Source organism: Ochlerotatus camptorhynchus, unplaced genomic scaffold (genome assembly GCF_037179485.1).
Source record: "Ochlerotatus camptorhynchus isolate MF236.1 unplaced genomic scaffold, CSIRO-AGI_Acam_v1.1 ptg000827l, whole genome shotgun sequence".
Classification (NCBI taxonomy): Eukaryota; Metazoa; Arthropoda; class Insecta; order Diptera; family Culicidae; genus Ochlerotatus; species Ochlerotatus camptorhynchus.
The window spans coordinates 67,770-90,130 of NW_027041288.1; the positions used below are offsets into that span (position 1 = coordinate 67,770).

The window sequence follows — 22,361 nt, forward strand, 5'->3', positions numbered from 1 at the left end:
CTTACACTTCACCAAGATTCCAAAAATACACACATTGAGAGGAATTTGACTTAATTTTCAAGTTTTTCTCCAACCGGAAGCCGCCATGTTTAATTTTACAATGGCCGCAGACATCGATTTCCGGCCCTTACACGTAACCCCAACTCCAAAAATACCCGTATGGTGCGATATTTGAGAAAATTTCTAAGTTTTTCTTTAACCGGAAGCCACCATCTTGAATTCAAAATGGCTTCAGACATCGATTTCCGGTCCCTACACGTCATCAAGACTCCAAAAATAGTCATATGGAGAGGTATTTCACAGAATTTCCAAGTTTTTCTCGCACCGGAAGCCGCCATATTGAATTTCAAAATGGCGTCAGACATCGATTTAGGGTCCGTACACAGCACCCCGTCTCCAAAAATACCAATATGGTGAGGTATTTGACGGAATTCCCAAGTTTTCTCAAACCGAAAGCCACCATCTTGAATTTCAAAACGGCCTCAGACATCGATGTTCGGTTCCTACACGTCACCCCGATTCCAAAAATACCCATATTGTGGGTAATTTGGTAGTATTTCCAAGTTTTTCTCTAACCGGAAGCTGCCATCTTGCATTTCAAAAAGGCGTCAGACATGGTTTTTTGGTCCCTACACGCCAGAAAGATTTCAAAAATACCCAATATTGTGGGTAATTTGGCAGTATTGCCCAGTTTTTCTCTAACCGGAAGCCGCCATATTGAATTTCAAAATGGCTTCAGACATCGATTTAGGGTCCGTACACAGCACCTCGTCTCCAAAAATACCAATATGGTGAGGTATTTTGCAGTATTTCCAAGTTTTTCTCTAACCGGAAGCCACCATCTTAAATTTCAAAACGGCCTCGTGCATCGATGTCCGGTCCCTCCAAAAATACCAATATTGTGGGGTGTTTGACAGAATTTCCAAGTTTTCTTTTCCAACCAGAAGCCGCCATCTTGAATGTCAAAATGCCGTCAGACATCGATTTCCGGTCCTCAAACGTCACCCTGACTCCAAAAATACCCATATTGAGGAGTATTTGACAGAATTTACAAGTTTTTCTCGCACCGGCAGCAGCCATATTGAATTTCAAAAAGGCTTCAGACATCGATTTCCAGTCCCTACACGTCACCAAGATTCCAAAAATACCCATATTGTTGGTAATTTTGCAGTACTTCCCAGCTTTTCTCTAACCAGAAGCCGCCATATTGTAATAAAAATAAAGTCAGGCATTGATTTCCGGTTCCCGTACGTCACCCAGATACCAAAAATTACCCATATTGTGCGGTATTCGACAAAATTTTCCAATAATCGCAAAAATAAATTGCAAATGATGTTTTTTTACGTCTGTTTCGATTTACGAACCGCCGGTGTGGTTCGTAAATAGAGGAACTGGAACCTGGAACCTAATTAAAAAAAAAAACCACGAGTGGAAAAAAAAAATCTTCGTCCGCAATCGAAAACAATAAACAGCCAAAACTGAAAGGGCCTAGCTCAGGCCGAACATTTTCAATCCATTTAAATGATGTTTTTATGCATGATTTCGAACATGTGAACGCGGATTATGTTTAAGAAAATAATAAAATATTTTAATCTACCTTGTTTGACATGAAATACGACTCGAAACGCATGTTCATAGACGAGTGCACGGATGGATTTGACTTCACTCACTCGACAAAAAGTGACACAACAGCGGGGCCCTGTTTACTAAAAATGAACACATATGTTGTATTTTCCGAAAAATGCAGCTGCGCAAGAGGTAACCTCTACCTGTGGGTGTAAACTTGTTATGCATAATTTTCCATAAAAACATCTTCGATCCATACCGAAATAATAACAGTTAGTTTGCAAACAAGTTTTCTAACACGATTCAAGCAAAAGTTTCCACCGGAAATTATTAGTTTTTCTTTATGTACCGATTTGTCCCAAAAATCGTCTGTTTTACTTGGAGAATTTGGAAACTATCCTCCTTCTAGTAGTTCTTACTTCGAAATGTAGGTGGCGAAAGCTTGCAAAAGTTTCACTGCAAGACGCCAATTGTTAATTCTTCTGGTTTTATTGCGAATATTATTAAAATAACTGATGCAATTTTACTAACTTATCATGCCTCCACATTTTGTTATTGAGTAGTTCAACTTAAGTATTGACACATCTGCCTGCTTTTTTAAAAGGTATGATGTTATATTTTATTGTACTAATGATTAACATTATCCCGTTCTGGATCGTTCCTGTCCTGGAAATGAGATAATTTCCCACCCATGTATTTGTCTTCGGAAATTCCAAACGCCGAAAGACCAAACCAGGCATGGTAACAACTTATCATTGTGTCACTTATGATCATGTATGCTCATTATATATACATTACAATCGCAGATTTGCATTCCTCAAGTACCGTTCCGATTCAAATTTCGGACGATTCAAATTTCGGACACTTTCATTTTTAATTAAATAATACATCCAGTTAGAAACAAAGTAATAATGTTAGATGATCGTGGAGGGCACTAGTCAAAAAAATTTAAAATTTACATGACATGTGGATCATATTCGACCGAGATAATCAACTTTTAAAAGTGTCCGAAATTCGAGTTTAAGTGTCCGAAATTTGAATCGGCACGGTAGAATTGCACCAGTCGTTCGTTGGTCTTTCCCCAGCAATCAATCATCTACTTCAGAAATGCTGAAATCATTTGTCAAGTCAAACTAATTATATCAATCGATCAATCAACTCAGCGTAGAACCTCAAAGCTGCTGTCGATATTTCCCAGCATCACGCTTATCAAACCGTCGTCGTCTGTCTGGACATTCCCAGGCCAACCACATCGCGTGCTCCAGATGACGCGACTATTGTTGTTGATACTAATCGTTTCCGATTGACACCTTAATTCACGGCGGGTAGCGAGTACATAAGGACTGGGACCTCCCTGATGCTGAATTGGTAGCACGCAACCGCCGTTTCTTCGTCTGCCTGTCAAACATGCTAGGGCGTTGACCAAGCAGAACTGTCGACCCTAAACTAAAGAGTGAACCGCTGCTGCTTACTGCCGTTGAAGCGCACATCTTACCTTGAGGGACCTTGTTAAAATCATCGTCAGTCTCCCACTCTGCGCGATTCTTGTAATCTGATGACCTTGAACGTCATCAGCACCGTCGTTGTGTTCGTATTTAGCCACCCAGCTGCAAAAATCTGTCCAAAAGGAAGCACGCGCTCCATTGTAGGCAAACCATTTTTCCCAGATTTAATGTTCGTGATGGAATGTGTCACAAGGCGGAAGAAGTGACCCTCGTGAGCCGAGAGTGGTTGATTTTAGGATAGGAAAATTTGGACCCCATTCTGCTATTCGCACCATACATTGAGCAGGTTTGCAGCTGAAGTAACCGTTGAAGTCTCTGGTTGGCCGCATACGGAAATCCACTGCCTTTGGAAAATAAGGTAGTTGCATCACTACTGGATACCGAAGATGATCGAATGATTTATCCAACAATTAAGAAAATTGACTGTTCTATTTATGAATCGGCTGTCAACAATGTACACTGGACTTGCGGTGATGATTTATTAATTTGTCCAACAAGACTGCTCATTGCAACAGCCATCGAATTGGTAGTAGTGGTAGCGCCAGCTTCGAAGTGTTGCAATAATTAAAAGTTGCGTTGCATATTTATGACAACAGCAAGAGTAAACGACAGATAAAACCCAACCAGAAGAGAATGCCGCCAGTAGCAATGTCCAAAGGCAGAAGCAATTAAATTCCTGGGGTAGGTTGATAGCCGGTTGATTGTCATGATGGTTGTGCTGTTGGTGGTGTTAGTAGGTATCTGTGTACCAGAGAAGTGTTCTAATTCATAAGCGACAATATTGGGGAAGTGCGAAAAAAACGGCGCTTGATCTGACAAAACAGTTCAGTGTTTATCGCGCGGTTGACGAGACAAGTGATCTGCGAAAATAAAGTCCGTTTGATAAGATATATCGGTGATTGATCTGAGTGGCAAATGGTGGTGCAAAAGTGTTGTGGTAAGGTGTTGATCGTGCTAATTGTGAGCAGCTGGCTGAAGGCTGCGGGAGGAGACAATGCCTTCATCGATGATCCACCCGATGGATATTATAATCGGACTTCCTTGGATGGTAATTATTATTACTATTATTATTAGGAATATTTATAGGGGAAATGTCTCTAATGTTGACCTATGGATCTAAGATTGGGCCCATCGCTAAAAATCTGCTATTTATCAATTTTATCTAGAAGAACGCGTTATTGGGACGTTACTAATGGATATTTTTGGTTGCTATTGAAAATTTAGTCGATTGCTGAATTTATGTATGGGCCCAAATTAGGGACACTTAGGCCGACATTACCTGCATTTCCCCTACTATTCTTGAATTTTGAGAAAAAAAATTCCAATCCCAATTCGATCGATCTAGCGATTTTGTCTTTTGTTAATATCTCGGCTGGATTAATATTTCTTGGTGCATTTGATTTTGCTTTTGCTAACTGATACATCCTTCAACTACAGTGCATTGGAGAAATTTTGGAAAGAAATAGCTCACTTAATTGCAACAATGTGAAGAGAACCGATCATCGTAGTTAGCCCCTTATGATTCTGAACGTTACAGAAGAACTATGAGATAAAAGGGTTCACAACTAACATCATTAGCAGTTGATTAACTTATATTATGAATGTAAAAAGGTAGGAATGACTCGATCAGGCGATAAGGGGATAATAAAGCATTTCGTCACATTCAAAAAATCAGACCGACTGGTTGAAACCCCGCCGAGAAAAAGCAGTGGGTGCAACTCAGTGGGTAACGCGTTCTTCGGGGGATAGCTGTACATTTCGTTCAAGGATTTAGGAAACCCAAATTTAATAAGAGTCATTCGAGAGCCATTTGGAGGGGCTTATCAATTTCACTCAATAGAGGAAAAATCTACTTCGGCCTAATCGCCCATTCCCGCCCTATCGAGCACAACACATAAAATATATGAGGCTCACATTTTAACTGACTTGTAGCGTGGTCCCTTTCATGTCAATAAAATATAAGGATTCCCAAACATGATTTTGAATTTATAATTTGTTTTGCCATCTATTTTTTTTAATTCCAATACGCTCACGCTTACATAAATTAAATTGCAATCACTATTACAAAAATGGAACGTTTCGGAAATCCGCATAAAAACGAAACACTTGTATACAAGCTGCCTTCCCAAATTTATATCAAACCGCCACTGGAAACGTTCACTGTTTGTGAAACTCATTGTAAAGTTCAAGATTCGAATGCATTCTCTTTCGTAAAAAAAACAATGGAACTAGAAATAGATTGAACGAGACAGTTTAATAAAACGGTATGAGCGAGAAAGAGTTTCAACCGGCTTGCTGAGATTTGTCGTTTGAAAATGATCGTTAATTATTTCGGTAACGCTCCATTTATGTGCATCATAGTAACAGAAATTTACACGACTTTTTGGAACTGTGCACGTGTAAAAACATCAACACCCCCTCAACGTCGTCTGCAGTGTCGATCCATTTCGGAACGAGTTTCAGTACCAGCTTTGAGACCATCCATCGACTGGCAATCTCCGTATCATCATCGCCGCTCGCTGGATTTTGGGCGTTAGCAACAATACCACCACAAACCACCAGGTATTTGCTTTGCCGACCAATTCATCGGGCAGCTATTTCGTTATAGCTAGTAATACCTAGAACAAAATCCGCACACAGTAGAGAAACTAAAAAAGAAAGAAACACAAATATGAAAAACTAGGTTATAAAATTGAATAAACTTACTGAAATGGTCTACAGTAAAAGTTTTTCCGTTAAGTATTAAAATTTCATATGTAACTTTGGTTTCGAGAGTTCTAACATTACGCGTCGTTCTACATTTTGTTATTTCCGTTTCTTGTATCCAAGGTTAGACTGCCTGCCGGGAAATCAGTCTCTCCACTCACGTGTCTCGATCGGCGGGGATTTTTGAATTAGTGATGATACTTGTGAATGGTGTTTTTCGTGAGGAGATAGAAAAATCGGTAGCATCAACTATTCTCTTGTCACAATTGAGACGACCTCTTTTTGTGGAGAATCTGTTTCGTTCTCAATAAAGATTTTGGTTTTGATTAAGCAAACCCGCCCTGAGGTTGGGTTTCTAGCCAGGCAAACAAGACTCGACTCCTCCCTAGAGGTGGCGCTTAAGCTATCCATTTATCGAGCCAGGAAATGTTTCAGGAGAAGGAAATTCGTTATCCGCAATTTGTACGATACAGTCGCGATCGAGCCGAGTAACAGCCAATAATTTAATATTCATCATAATAAAAGACCAGCGTCTGTGTGTAACGCACCTAGCCAACCAAGCTCAGGATGGACAGCCACCCGTTATGGACAATTCTGTCGATTGGAATGGATAAAATAGTAAGCAGGGGAAATGGCCTAATGTTGGGACCATCGCTAAAAATCTGCTTTTAATCAATTTTATCTAGATGAATGGATATTTTTGGTCGCTATTGAAAATTTAGTCGGTTGCTGTATTTTTGCATTGGCCCAAATAATGAAACATGTTGTACCATATTAAAAATGTTGCATGGCATGAAAAATGTATTTTAGGTCAAGAAAAATGTTGCACAACATGGAAAATGTTGCGTTCCACCACACATTTGGCACAACATGAAACATGTTGTATGACATGAACAATTTTGCGCGACATGAAAAATGTTAAGTGGGATGATGTGGGATGAGTGGGATGAATGGGAGATGTTTATGTAGAGAAGATGGGGGTAAAATGCTAAGGAAGATCTCCGTTTAGTTAGCGTTAGCGTTAGCGTTGTTATGATATACTTCGTAGATTGGATACTAGCGACACTCACGTCTCTTCTGAAATTCTCAGCCTTACTACTTTCAGGAATAATGCTGGGGAGTAAACATTGGTTCCAATCTAAACAAGAGTAACAGAAGCATGACTGTCGCTGTTCCAGGCCACGCCCATCTTTACCATAACTAGGGATAGGGAAGGAAATGTTGATGTAGTACTTACTTAACGAGAGGGGGATAAAATGCTAAGGAAGATCTCCGCTTAATCCACAAAGTGAATCGATATTAAGGTGCAATATCATCTTAATGTGGTTTCAGGCTATTGGCAATATTGATTACAATTGATATGCTGAACAAAAATAAATTAATAAAATTGGTAACATTTACAGGCATACAAAAACCTGTTTTCGAAATACTGTGGGGTAAAATGCGCTAATTGATTTCACGCAAAGGAAGGATACATTTAGGCTTCTCTATGTCCTTACTCTATTGAGTTTAAATTGATCACATCCTTTAGAGCAACCATCATTGGAAAAAGTCATTCTGTACTCAATCTACATATTTAAATCTTTCAGGGATTGTTTGCTGGCAAGGAAACTTTATAAAAATTCAAATCATTATTAGCATTAAATAAATTCCTAAAACCTTACAGGGTGGTTACACTGGCACATTCTGCAGTGCAACCACCATTGGAAAATGTTCTTTAGGACTCGATCCACATATTTGAATCCTTCAGGGATACCAATTATGGGATGAAAACTTGGTTTCCCATGGAGACAACCCTTGCGGCGGTGAAGAACAATCCCTTTGTTTACGTTTTGCAAATGGGTACGTGAAACTATGGTTATCTGTCACCTTATTGGGGGCTTGAATTTGTTAGATGGTTTGATAGAGTTTTAATGGGCAAAAATAAGAGCAGATATATTATTCAACTTGCAACATTTCCAGCCTCGGACTCAGTGAGAAAACCTAATGATTTTCGATCACCTTATTAAGGTTTATAAAATGCCTCCTAAATATGTTCTTCCTGCAAAATAAAACAAAGTGTTTGTGCAAACGTCCACTACGTGTGGTACTACCCTACCAGCTGTGCATTGTATTGTGTCCTATACATTATCAATAAATAATAGTAGTTTCTCGCATGCCTCCGCCATGGCAGGACGGCCGAACAATCGGTGTGTTTTTATTTCTATTTCTTTTCGTATCAACACAACGTAGGGAAGTTCTGCCCGTGCGCGATCACAAAGTTTACACCTACATGTATGCAATCTACATGACATCAAGCATAAAGCATAATACTTACGTGATGGCTCATATTATTATTGTTTTCTCAGTTCTCAAGAAGTTAGCATTTTTATGACTTAAAGATATTTTGACATTTTTTTATCTATTCATTTATTTGGAAGGCTCAATAGTAATAGCTTTGCAGAGCCTGTAGCCGCCAAAAGTAGGCTAGCCAAAATCGGTTTACTAGGGCGTTCCGTAGATTGGTTTCTAAACAAATGGCCTAAGCGTAACCTGAACAGAGGACCACTTGGATGCCCGGCAAACTCAAACCCCAGGGCAAGTTCAGTTTATTGAAAAAGGTTGCAACGAACTAGTAGACGTAAAAAGCTTGAAATTCTATGAAAATACTAACTCTAACCGAATGGAACATTCCGGGAACATGCTATTTTTTCTATTTGATATCTCCCTTATCAGCGCCATTCGCTTGGCCTCTTCTTCGTACGCTTTCTGCTACTTCTCCGTATGGTTAATGGTACCAGTGTGTGTGTGTGTGTGTTTTTTTTTTTTTTGTACTACAACTAGACCATAATGGCATAGCGTAGATACTTTAAAGAGTTTTAAGATTTACTCACATTTTAAGAGTTGGTACACCCAATTTTGTCACATTGGCCACAAGGGTGCCCGTAACATCTCCAGAAGTGGCAATTGTAGTCATGGGCACTCACTTTGATTTTGTTGGTTTTGTTTTCAATGTATTGGCACAAGTTGGGTTTGACATGCTTCAGGTCGATTCTAGTCTCATAACCCATATTCATCTGAGCATGTTGTTGAAATTCAATTTTCATTTATAGTATAGATTCTATTCTTTTACTCGGGTTGTCTCTTTCACAACCATAAGCAGATTCAATGTTCTCTCATTAGAGCCATTTCGCTCTCGCTAGCTCAGGTCTCTATTAAGTGTTTCCGAAGCTGAATGAGCCTAGCGTAATCTGTCTATTAGTTATCGATAGATCAACTTGTTATCATATAATTAGTAGGGCAATCATAACATATCAATGTAACCTCATTCATTCTCTGCTTGAACGTCAAGCAGTTTAGTTCGGTTAGAGCTCGCTCTCTTGAGTTGTTCGGAAAGTTTCTTAGTTAGTGTACGCGCTCTCTCTTTCGTGGTCTGTTGTACGTGTGTGTGCCCCGAAATGGGGAAGCATCGCTCGCGAAGCCCGGTGAAGGACCAGAACCCCGGTGAAGGAAGCTCCGGTGTGCCCACATCGAACAGGTTTGCTGTTCTTCCCATTGATGGGCATACCCGGCGAGCTGCAAAAGGAAAGCGCAGCAAGAAGAGGAAGAAGAATCGGAGCCAGTTCGGTTGCACGATTTCTCGCGACGATGCCACTGCGACAAACGGCAGTGATGTCGGAGATTTCGGTGACGTTGCCGACACAAGCACGGCAAAAGTAAAACTACCTCCGTTGGTAGTAAAAAATGCCCATCTTAACGATCTCATCGCAGATCTGGCGTTGCTGGGCGTTGAAGCCGAATTCAAGTTGGGCAGAGTCGGCACCTGTAAGAGCAAAAAGACTCGAGCTTGCTGACTTCCTCCGCAAGCATAGTATCGATGTGGGCCTCCTAACAGAGACCCATCTTAAATCCGGTGACAGTTTTTGGTTGCCTGATCACCACGTTACCCGGCTTGATCTTATCGACTCCAGGGGGGGTGGTGTTGCGATCATCATCAAGAAAGGAATCAAGTTCTGCACGCTGCCGCATATTCGCACTTCTATCATCGAGGAGTGTGGAGGTGGAATCACCAACCGGAAACGTTCGGTTCGTCGCCGTATACTGCCCTCGTCAGTGTGCTGCCAGTAATGGATTAGGCATCCAATTCAAGCATGATCTGACCACCATCACTCGCACGAGCTCACGATTCGTCATTGGGGGCGATTTAAATGCCCACCACGAAGCATGGCGGAACTATCAGCGGAATCAGAACGGACGTCTGCTCTTCGACCACTCGCAGCATGGGCTGTATACAGTGAACTTTTTGGACTTTTTTCTATTGAACATTGGACTATCCAAACCGATGGCGATCAACGATCTCAGTTCCGACTATCAACCGGTGGTGGCTGAAGTCGGCACCCACGTGGCACCTGCTCAAAGCCTACGCAAAGACTACCATCATGTCAACTGGGTGCAGTTTGGGCATGTGGTCGACAGAAACATCGATGAAAATCCGCCGCTTGACACCGTAGAGGACATCGACCGGGCAATGGAAGGACTCCACCAGGCCATACCCGCGGCTGACGAGACGTGTGTTCGACAAGTTCCTGTGAGGGGTAAGTTTGTTGCCATTGATTCCCACACCCAATTACTGATTCGCTTGAGAAATGTGCGTAGACGCCAGTTTCAGAGCACTGGAGATCTAGCGAGGAAACGTGAAATGGCCGATCTGAACAGGCAGATTGCTTCCAGAATGGACTCACTCCGAAATGAAAGTTTCGGGCGTGTTGTCCAGAATCTGGATGACCGCTCCCGTCCATTCTAGAAGGTAGCCAAGGTGCTGAAAACTCATCCCAAACCCGTCCACCTCTCAGAGTCGGAAATGATGACAATCGGCTCAAAACCCCACAAGAGAAAGCAAATGCGATTGGCAATCATATTGCTGCATCGCATTTGCTTGGCTCAACTATCCAAAGTCCGCTCGAAAACCAGGTGACGCAATGCGTCCACAATGTAGATTACTCCCCTTGTGCCGTGCCTCCGGAGGATAGAATTACGGTAGAACAGATTTGCTCAGCGCTGAAATATTCAAAGAATATGAAGGCCCCCGGTTTTGACGGCGTATTTAACCTAATCATATAAAGGCTTAGCATGAAAGTCTATGCAGTTTTAACTGCCATCTTCAACAGATGCTTGGAGCTGCACTACTTTCCAAGCATCTGGAAGATAGCAAAAATAATACTGATCCGCAAACCCGGTAAAGATCCAGCATTGCCTTCAAGCTACAGACCGATCAGCCTCCTCTCAGCGCTGAGCAAATTGTTCGAGAAACTCATTCTCAATAGATTGCTCAAGTTTGTGGAGGAAAACAATATTCTCCTACCGGAACAGTTTGGGTTCAGGAAGGGGCACTCCACCACTCATCAACTAGTACGGGTGATGAACAACATTCGAAGTAACAAGGCTGTATCCAAGTCCACAGCCACGGCCTTGCTAGACGTCGAAAAGGCGTTTGACAATGTCTGGCATGACGGACTTATATACAAGCTTTGCAACTACAATTTACCGTTGCATTTGGTCAAAATTACCCGTAACTACCTTCAGCAAAGGTCGTTCAAGGTATCGTTGAATGGTTGTCTCTCCGACAAATTTTCCATCCCGGCAGGCATTCCGCAAGGCAGTTTGTTGGGCCCCTTGCTCTACAGCTTGTATACTTCTGACAATCCTCCCCTCGGAGACGGTTGCGTGTTCTTCCTGTTCGCAGATGATACCGCGATATCAGTCAAGGGCAGAATGCCTCGCGAAATTACAAACAAACTACAACGATGCCTTGACACCTTTGCTGACTATGCAAAAACTTGAAAAATCAAAATCAATGCCTCCAAAACCCAAACTATCATGTTCCTCCATAGACAATCACCCAAACTGATACCGGCACCTTCTTGCACAGTAGTCATGGATGGCTGCTGGGTTGGAGGAAGTCAGGCTTATCTGACTCTTTCCTCGTCCACTCTGGTTGGCTGTCATACTTGGAGGAAGTTTTCCCTCAAGTACTGTTACGGCACTCCACTTGCGTTCGAACTTCCAACAGGTTATGGGCCCAGAAAAAGGATTCAATAGGATTTTTGTAAAATCTAACTGGTTTTTATTCGGAATCTATTGGATTATATTTTCTGATCGAGATGGATAAAGTTAGACGTGTGGTGGTTCCGGTATTCAGAGGAGATGAGAAATCATTTCCGTTCTGGTTGAAACGCATGGAACACCATCTTATCCAGGAAGAGTTGTTTTACACACTCGAAAGGATTCCAACTGAAGAAGATTATGCTGTGCCGGTGGCGGATGCTGCGGCTGAAGCTGCAAGGGTAATCAAAATGAAAAAGCGAATAAAAGATGATGGCGCAGCCGTTAACGAGCTTTTTATGACCATTGGTGTTGAAGCTATGGCCTACGTTTTCGAAAGCAAATATGCTAAGGAAATTATTGACCGACTTCAGAACATTTACCAACCAAAAGGAACAGTAGCCATGCTCGGGCTACGTTCTCGTCTTTATACTTTAAAAGACGTTGGTTATGCGTCGCTAAAGGAACTGTTCTGTGGACATGATGAATTGATCCGCCTGCTCGAAGGAATGGGCGAAGTAATTTCACATACGGATAAGCTTAACACACTTTTGGTGGCCATCCCCAAGGAATTCGGTCACGTGGTGACAGCATTATCGGTACTACGGAAAGAAGATCTAACCATGATGTCGTTGGAAGCAGTAAAACGTGTTTTTCTGGACGCGGAGGTGGAGAGCAGACCTGGCCCGAGCAGCAATTCCCAAGTCGCGCTGGTGGGAGGTCGTGGCCAAAATCAGGAGCGACCAAGGAAGCAATTGACTTGTTTCGAATGTGGCAGCCTGGTCATAAGAAAAAGTCATGCTTCTTGTTGCGTCGTAAAAAGGCAAAAGAGCAGCGTCAAGCAGGAAGAAACCGACATGAATCGCAGGAAAGAGTGGCCTTGGTGGCTCGTGGAGAGGGGTCGTTTGTAGTACGAGTACCTTTGACCCATTCTGCGAACACCGGTCGCCAGCCCGTCAATTCGTCTTCGGAACAAATGAAGTTGAAAACGAAAGAAAACAATGTCCGTGAGCAGCGTGTGATGATGATGCCAATTCTCGAGATGCCTGTGAAGATGCCCACTAAATTCCCGTGTTTTTTGGACAGCGGTGCGTCGGAGCACATGCTCCGAGAACAGAAAGCGTTCAGCGAATTATGGGAGTGTAAGGAGGTGAAGATTGCTACAGCTTAAGAAGGAGCAAACATTGTTGGTAAACAAAGGGGAAATGTGTCCCTCAGAAGCAAAGTTGGATCAAATAAAGTGATTTTGGATTTGTACAATGTGCTTTTCATTCCCGAACTACATTGCAACTTGCTATCTGTCTCCCGTATTGAGTCTTCTGGGAAGTCGGTCCACTTTGAGAATGGTTGGGTTATGATTCGTGACGAAGTCGGAAAGGTGATCGCAAGAGGGGTAAGGGTCGGTGGACTCTACCAACTCGATGTGAACCTTGTTGATCTACATGAAAAAGCATGTTTTGGTAAAACAAATACAAATTTAACTGTATGGCATAAACGATTTGGACATTTGGGGGATACAAATTTGTTGAAGCTCGCCAAGGACAAAATGGTTGAAGGGTTGGATTTCCAACCGTCTTCATTGGCAAGTGATTCTACAATTTTCAAACCGTGTGTAGAAGCAAAACATTCTCGAGACCCATTCAACAGCGGTAATAGACCAAGGTCCAAAAGACCTTTGGAACTAGTTCATTCAGATGTGTGCGGTCAAATGTCAGATAAGACATATGACGGGTATAAGTATTTTGTGAGTTTTATAGACGATTACACGCACTTTGTGATGGTGTATCTTATAAAAAGCAAGGATGAGGTTCTTCAAAAGTTCAAAGAATTTGAAGCTTTTGCTACTTCCCATTTCTCAACTCGTATTTCCAAACTAAGAACGGATAATGGAGGAGAATATTTTGGTAAAGAATTTGTTTCGTTTTGTCGCGAAAGAGGGATTCTGATGGTTCCAACGACTCCATACACACCTCAGCAAAATGGTGTAAGTGAGCGTATGAACCGGACCCTCATGGAAAAGGTAAGAAGTATGTTATACGATAGTGGTGCTCCTTATGAGCTATGGGGTGAGGCTATTTATGTATCAACATACGTTACAAACAGAAGTCCAACCAGTTCTTTGACGGAAGCTAAAACCAAGGTTGCAAAGACTCATTTCAGCTAAAATAATGTTTTTCGAAATAATAAAACCAAAAGATGGTATGATGGCATGTTTTACTTGTAACTTACATGAAGAGGTTATAAAGTATGCGTTGGAAACATAAAACCTGTAAATTTTGCTTTCTATGAGTCACAATCAGCGATTTGCTGATCGCTGAGTGAGTGAGTGAGTGAGTGAGTGAGTTTGTGAAAAATCGCTGATTGTGACTCTCATGAAGTGAAATAAACAGGTTTAATATGTCAAACACATTCTTTGCAACCTCTTCTTGTATCCTACCAATTCAAAATTTGATCATGGCATCTAATTATTTCATAATTTAGAAAAACATTGTTTTAGCTGAAATGAGTCTTTGCAACCTTGGCTAAAACACCGTACGAAATGTGGTTTGGGTCTGTTCCAAATGTAAGAAATTTGAGGGTTTTCGGATGTACTTCATATGCACATATTAATAAAGAAAACCGTAGAAAATTGGACAAGAAGAGTGAACGTTTGGGTCTTGTTGGATATGCTCCAAATGGATATCGTCTTTGGAATAATGTAAAAAGAAGAATTATAATTTCAAGAGATGTCGTGTTTGATGAATCTATGTCTTTTTTCATCAGTTGTGATCGAACGGATGCTCAAAATAACCAATTTGAAGACAACGTGGCAGATTTGCCGGTTGTAGAGGTTTTTGATACGTGTGATCAAACTGGAATGAACTTTATAACTGAAAATGATGATAACAGTGTGATATCTTCAGAAGAATTCGAGGAAGCCATATCGGATTCTGAACCAGACTAGGATGAAAATGAAACGGTGTTACGCAGAAGCTAGAGGAATTCAAGAGTTCCAGGTTGGCTGAATGAATACGAGACTAATTTTTTAGCGATCAATTGTATTGATAATATTCCACAAAACATCAACGAACTCAAGAAACGTGACGATTGGCCAATATGGAAGGATGCTATCGATGAGGAGTTACAGTCTTTATATGAGAACAACACTTGGACGTTAGTTGGCAGTGTTCCAAATGGAAGAAAAGCCATTAACTCAATGTGGGTGTTCACGATAAAGATTAATGATAATTTACATCGATATAAAGCACGTCTTGTGGCAAAAGGTTGTTCACAACGTCCTGTAATGGATTTTTGTGAAACTTTTTCGCCAATGGCCAAAATGACTAGTGTTCGTACACTTTTGTCAGTCGCTGTACAAAAGAAGTGGATTATCCATCAAATGGATGTGAAAACAGCTTTTCTGAATGGTTTTCTTGAAGAAACCATTTACATGCGACTACCTAATTTGGACAATGAAGATGATAAAATATGTAAGTTAATCAAGAGCATTTATGGGCTGAAACAAGCCGGAAGAAGTTGGAATCTTAGATTTGATCAAACAATGACAGATATGGACTTCAAGAGACTAAACAGTGACTCGTGTGGTTATGTATGTAAGAACAGAAAAATCATAATTATCTTGTATGTTGACGATATTTTGATTTTTGGGTAAGATCTGGACAATATTTTTTGGGTTAAGAATGAACTTTCCAAACATTTCAAAATGAAGGATCTGAATGAGGAAAATAATTTCCTCGGTTTGGATATTCATTATGATGCAGTTGTTGGAAAAATGACTTTGTCTCAAGAGTCATATATTGATAAAGTTCTGGATAGGTTTTGTATGTCTGATTGCAACCCGGTTGCCATCCCTATGGATCCTAATGTCAAATGGAAGAAGTCAACTAATCAGACAAAAGGACCTTATAAGGAATTACTTGGATATCTTCAATACCTAGCCTTGATTTCAAGGCCTGATATAACCATTTCAGTTGGAATTCTCAGTCAATTTCAGAGTGAACCTGCAGAGGAACATTGGACGGGACTGAAGCGAATTCTCCGATACCTTAAAGGCACGAAGAAGGCACGGATGATATACGAAAGATACACCAAGGCGATGGCATTGATCGGATACGCGGATGCCGATTTTGCGAACGACGAAGAAGGCCGTAAATCGAACTCTGGCAGCATGTTCATGGTGTATGGGAACACTGTGTCCTGGAGCAGCAAACGACAACAGATAGTGACTCTTTCATCAACAGAAGCAGAATTGGTTTCACTTTGCAATGCTTCTAAGGAAGGGATATGGTTGTCTCAACTATTGAGTGAGATTGGAATTCTGTCGATTCCATTCACTATATTTGAAGATAACATACCCTGTATTAGAATTGCAGAGGAGCCAAGGGAACATCAGAGGACGAAGCACATAGATGTAAAATTCATGTACATCAGGGAACAGATTAAAGAGAAAAAGCTCATAGCTAAATATGTTCCAACAAACGATCAAATCGCTGATTTTCTAACCAACCCCCTAGTAAGAGCTAAGTTAGATGGATTCATGAAAATGATAAAAATGCAAAATTGAGGGGAAGTGTTGAAATTCAATTTTCATTTATAGTATAGATTCTATTCTTTTACTCAGGTTGTCTCTTTCACAACCATAAGCAGATTCAATCCCAAGTAACAATCTAAATGCTTGGAAGATTTATTCTTATTTTATCATTGTTTTATCATAGCATCCCTTCCAGCCTGTGGTTGTATTACGGTTTTGTGTGCTTGTCATAAAATCAGGCCGTCAAGTCGTCTATAAAACTGTTTTATGACTACTAAATTAAAACTCAGACTTCATAGTTTTAACGGTAGCTGTAAGGTGGTTCTGCATCACTACTTATAACTGAAGAATAAAACCAAAACAAAACATACAATTATGTTTTATGGTACACTTTTTATGACCGATATAAAACTTGAAGCAGTCTTAGACCTTCATTAAAGCTTCATTACAACTATCATCTTTATCAGAGGCCTAAGATTCACAGATAAGAAATATACTGCTACAACAAAAAATACTCTGAAATTTTTTGTAATTATAAAAAACAAATCTATTCAGATATATCAAATGAAAACCCCTTCAGTGCTTCTGAACACGATGAAGATGAGACGATCGACAATATGAAACTCCTGGAGGAACTACAGTTATACGATCCCTACATAAGGCACAGTGCGGTGAAGGAGCTCTTAAAAATATTGAACAAGCGGCTTTCCGATACACTTCCGAAAGATCCACGAACCCTTCTTAAAGCAACGCCGACAGTTTCACTAAATCCGTTTGGAGATGGCCACTATTGACATCACGGCTTTAAACCTTGTATTGAAAAAGCTTTTAGTGGATCCAATAAGCATTTCTTACATCTTGATTTCAAGCGAAAATAGGAGGATCGCTTGGAATGTTGACTTTTTGACAGGTGGTCATGGTTTTTGTTTTGTTTTGATTCGCTGTACCGAATAAAACCAGCAAGCTAGTTATATAGCTTAAATATAACTTAACGCTCTCAATTCGGACTACGGAATGCTAAGATACAACCATTAGGTTTATTTTATGCTATAGAATTCCAATCTAGGAGAATATGTTATATTGAGGTATTTTTAAGGAGTAGCAAGTTATAACGAAAAAAAATGTCGCCGTATGAACAAATTTCACACAGTATGAATAATTACGCTTTAATTGATAGGCAATAAAACACTTTCATACATCTATGTATAATTAAATAATATGTGACTGGTTATTGCTCAACAGTAGTAAAAGTTTTGTACTAAATAGATAATCTTTGAATGACTCTTTAATGCATGGTGCTAATGCAGACAAATTAAAAATATCCCTATATTTTAGTATTCATATGGTGCACTAAATTTATGCTCCTATTTGGTATAATAATCACCATAAATATTGCACGGCATGCTGTGAAGCATATACAGATTGGTTTAAAATTACAATAAAGTCGTCTTATTTTCAATGTACAATAATATCAGCCATTATTACCAACTGACAAGGATCATGATTCCACATCAAACATCGAAAGAATAAAACCACAATAAAATATTTCTCAATATTAACTATCATCCAAAAACCCCAACTTAAAACCTTCAAAGTTGTCAAAATGTTTTGCGTATCATGTTTTATCAACTTCTTCAGGAGCGATTTATGCGGTTGTAATATAGTTTTATGGTAGTCATTAGAAGGCTGTTAAAACTTTCTGACCTGGAGGAGGTTTTATGTTTTCATTTTTAACAATCACGTCTAGAGTGTGATAAAACTGACATAAATCCTATGCTCCTAAAGTAGTTCGCATATCAAGTTTTAATAACTGCATTAAAACTGGGCCAATTGGCCATGACATGGCTGTATTGCGGTTCTCAGGAGATTGTTAAAGCAATGTGGTCGTCAGTGAAGGTTTTATAATTTGGTTATATCAACTGCTATAAAACTTAAATAAAACAAAAATTGTTGCTTGGGATGTTCTCTCATTAGAGCCATTTCGCTCTCGCTAGCTCAGGTCTCTATTAAGTGTTTCCGAAGCTGAATGAGCCTAGTGTAATCTGTCTATTAGTTATCGATAGATCAACTTGTTATCAGATAATTAGTAGGGGAATCATAACATATCAATGTAACCTTTATGCAGTACTGAATTCTTATTAAATAAATAGTTTTATTGATGGTCTAAGAATTCTGTGTACGTTTTTGTTTCCGAGAGGTAATGTTTATCTTAGGAAATTGCATGAGAGAAACCCTTTTTGATTCTTCAGCTGGGTTGGAGGAAGTCAGGCTTATCTGACTCTTTCCTCGTCCACTCTGGTTGGCTGTCATACTTGGAGGAAGTTTTTCCTCAAGTACTGTTACGGCACTCCACTTGCGTTCGAACTTCCAACACATGTTCCGGTCATACATACTATGACATACTATGTGTGATTGTAATACAAAAGTGTAAGATCGTAATCTCATCAACCACTGCCTCAAAATGAAAGGTATTGTGGTACCATAGAACGGCTTTTAATATTGTTAGAGTTGGTCCACTGGATCCAGAGATATGACCGGAACATGCTCAGATGAATATGGGTTATGAGACTAGAATCGACCTGAAGCGTGTCAAACCCATCTTGTGCCAATACATTGAAAACAAAACCAACGGATTCAAAGTGAGTGCCCATGACTACAATTACCACTTCTGGAGATGTTACTTACCTTGTGGCAATTTAAAGGTTCTTTAAAGTATCTACGCTATGCCATTATGGTCTAGTTGTAGCACTACAAAAAAAAACACACACACCCACTGGTAACATTAACCATACGGAGAAGTAGCAGAAAGCGTACGAAGAAGAGGCCCGGATCGGTCTAGGAATTTGCCGGGTTGGAAAATGTCTCGACTTCCCTAGGCATAGAGTATGATTGTACTTGCCTTGCTACACAATTATGCTGATGCAAAAATGGTACAGGCATCGGAAACTTTCAATTAATAAGCTTGAAATGCGAAGAAGAAGAAGAAGAAGAAGAAGATCCTGCTTAAAACAACATGTTTAACTCACTCACCTTCAAAACTATCCAATACCTGCTTCCAGATTGCCCTAATCGCTTCTACAGTAACGATGTGTCCAGTGCCCTGGGATTTTACATACTAGGAGGATTGCGAGCATTTCGTAGTGAGTTTCCCCACGTGGTAAGTGTCTTAGTTTTAGACAATGCTAAGAATGAATTCAATAATAACTATTTTCGCAAAAGGTTGTGATTGGGTGGACAAATAATCTAACCGGGAGAGTGGACTACGGTTGTGGTGGATCGCTAATATCTTCTCGGTATGTCATCACGGCTGGCCATTGTGGGTTTGACGATAGGAGGTTTGTAATTCTCTTGATAGGAATGTATTTTTTTTATTATTATTAATTATTTGTATTTTCTAATGCTAGCGTTCCCCCGGATATGGTTCGAATGGGGGACACCAATCTCGCCTCGACAGAAGATGATGCCTATGCTCAGGATATTAAAATACGCAGTTTCATTGCACATCCAAACTACAAACGATCTCAGAAATACTACGATATCGCACTGATCGAGCTAGAGCGGGAGGCAAGGCTGGATGTTTCGGTGTGTCCCATTTGTTTGTGGACAACAGACAATATTCAACAGTTCACCGGTCGCCTCCAGGTGGCAGGTTATGGCGTTACTGACTACGGTGAGTATGTATAAGAGGGAAATAGTGAATTGAATACGTTTAACCACCAAATTGATTTCTCAGCATCCGATCAAAGTCCAACGCTGCAGAAAGCTACGTTGAACTATTACGATTACGAAACTTGTAACAGCATGCTACCACGACCGAGATCGCTTTTCCGAGGCCTCTCGTCGGATCAGTTTTGTGCGAAAACACCGAAGAAGGACACCTGTCAAGGAGACTCCGGTGGTCCGATTCAAGTTGAACTGTCGGACGTCAATAAAGCGATACCGTTTTTGGTCGGGGTGACTTCATTCGGGACGGGATGCTGGGATGGATCGTTCGGAGTTTACACCAAGGTATCAAGCTACGTGGGCTGGATTAGGTCAATCGTAAACGTCACCGTTGATCCTTTGGGTGAGATTAAAAGCAAGCTGTTGAAATGGTTGAAATTGTTACATTTGACTTTTACAGAATGTGCTCGCCAATCACAGTGCTTGTCTTCGAGGAAATTCTCGGATAGCCGAATTTCACCGCAGAATAATTCACCTTTCTTTCGGGTATGTATTAGAGCTAATCTGGATTCAGAGGTGGGTGTTTATAAGCACTCCTGTTTCAGGTCCAACTCAACCGCGACGGCAAAAGCTTCAATCAATGCAGTGGAGCCCTGATCGACTACCGGCATGTGGTAACTTCTGCCAGCTGCACTAAACATAACAATCTGGAACCGACTCAAATACTGGCGAACGATGAACTGATCAACATCACCGAAATCAACCGTCATCCTCTGTACGTTCCTGGAAAGCGGTACCACGACATTGCCGTGTTACGATTGGACAAATTCTACAACCCGGAAAAGATCTACCAAATCGTTGCCCCGGCTTGTATCTGGAGAAAGGACAAAATTCCGGAACCAATCGTGTTCTATTCTGCGTACGGACCGGATACGTCTAGAGAATTGACAGCGCAAGTATCGAATGTCCCTCTGAAGATCCTCACGGCGTTCTTCCTAGACAATGGACGATGCAATGACAACTACAGCGCCCAGTTCAGAAGTCAACTACCCGGTGGTTTCAATGGGGATTTCGTTTGTGCGGAGAATCCCGTTGCCCTTGTTCCGGGTATTTGCAAACTGGAACCTGGAGGGCCCATTTCCAACTTCCGACGAGACAATGTAATCCCCTATGTTTATGGAATAAACACTCTCGGTGAGGAATGTGGAGGAACCGGCAATCTATTCGTTGCTACTCGAATATCATCTTTTTATGATTGGATCGAGTCAATTGTACTGAACCGAACGGAAAATGCTGTGAACTCCCGGATCGATTATGATGACATTAATAGTATTAATGCAGTGAATCGTGGTAGCTTTCCCTACGAGAGTCAGCTTGGTAATATTGACAAGTTGGTAATAAATAAAATGTATACATGAACTTGTTTTATTCACAGTGTCCTTCGTTCTACCAGGATTGATAGCTACTGATAAACGGTTGAGACCGTATGGAAATCGATTGGTTCCAGGCGGACTAACACCATTAGCTACCGCTTCCAGTGAGTATTCAATCATAATTAGAATTTTACCATGTTTCAGATTTATTTTTATTTTCAGTTCATCATAATCTACAAGAAGATGACGATGACGAACCATTGATGCTGACAATCTACGGTACACAATTAAATCACATCCCCTCTGGAACGGATGATATCCTCCAAACATTGCGTTCAATTCCCATTCAACACCACCAACCGTCATCCAACAATGTGGGAATTGTCAAATCATCGGAGCTCGATGTCCCACAGTCAAGCCGCGTAATAACTATTCACCAGCAACCAACAGTCTATAGCTCACGTTCACAAACTCCCTCGTCACCAGCACCTACGCTAGTGCAACTTTGGCCCAAGCCTTACATAACTCCCTTGATCAACAGTATTCACTATCAACCGACACCGGTACAACGGCGATTACCGGTTAATCCATTTCCCAGCCCAGCGTCATCGTTCAGTATAGTGAAGTCAATTGAACTCTATCCGGGTGGTCATTGCACCCTCAGCTCTGGGCAGACCGGAAGATGTGTGCACCACAGCCACTGCGAGGGTGCGAGTGCGAGTGGTTTATCCTACTGCAATTACGAGCTGCTGACGGTTTGTTGTCCAGGTTTTTGAATAAGTAAAATTGATATTGACTGATTGAGGTTCGCTGGAATGCAAAAATACTCAAAGCGTACTATGAAGGTAAAAAGTTTGGAGTTTTTTTTTTATTATCAAAATCGAAAGCTGTTGTTGTACACAAATAAATATAAGGACACATCAAAAAGTATGGCGC

At 40.8% G+C, this 22,361-nt stretch overlaps 1 protein-coding gene across 1 annotated transcript; it reads left to right on the forward strand.

The window, feature by feature from the left end:
• The first annotated feature begins 3,874 nt into the window (after nucleotides 1-3,874).
• LOC135715162 (transmembrane protease serine 9-like) lies at nucleotides 3,875-22,201 on the forward strand. The gene is made up of 9 exons (XM_065238562.1): nucleotides 3,875-4,119; nucleotides 19,449-19,546; nucleotides 19,609-19,724; nucleotides 19,794-20,059; nucleotides 20,123-20,455; nucleotides 20,513-20,598; nucleotides 20,658-21,429; nucleotides 21,488-21,589; nucleotides 21,648-22,201. Exons 1-9 carry the CDS (start codon nucleotides 3,987-3,989, stop codon nucleotides 22,199-22,201), a joined length of 2,460 nt encoding a protein of 819 aa, XP_065094634.1. The 5' UTR covers nucleotides 3,875-3,986.
• Nucleotides 22,202-22,361: the final 160 nt, after the last annotated feature.

What these genes read in the sequence shown, in the direction of transcription:
- LOC135715162 (XM_065238562.1), top strand. Translation starts at nt 3,987, where the DNA reads ATGGTGGTGCAAAAGTGTTGTGGTAAGGTGTTGATCGTGCTAATTGTG. An exon ending in TTATGGCGTTACTGACTACG is followed by an intron (nt 20,060 to 20,122) that starts GTGAGTATGTAT and finishes TTGATTTCTCAG; the next exon opens with CATCCGATCAAAGTCCAACG. An exon ending in ATAATTCACCTTTCTTTCGG is followed by an intron (nt 20,599 to 20,657) that starts GTATGTATTAGA and finishes CTCCTGTTTCAG; the next exon opens with GTCCAACTCAACCGCGACGG.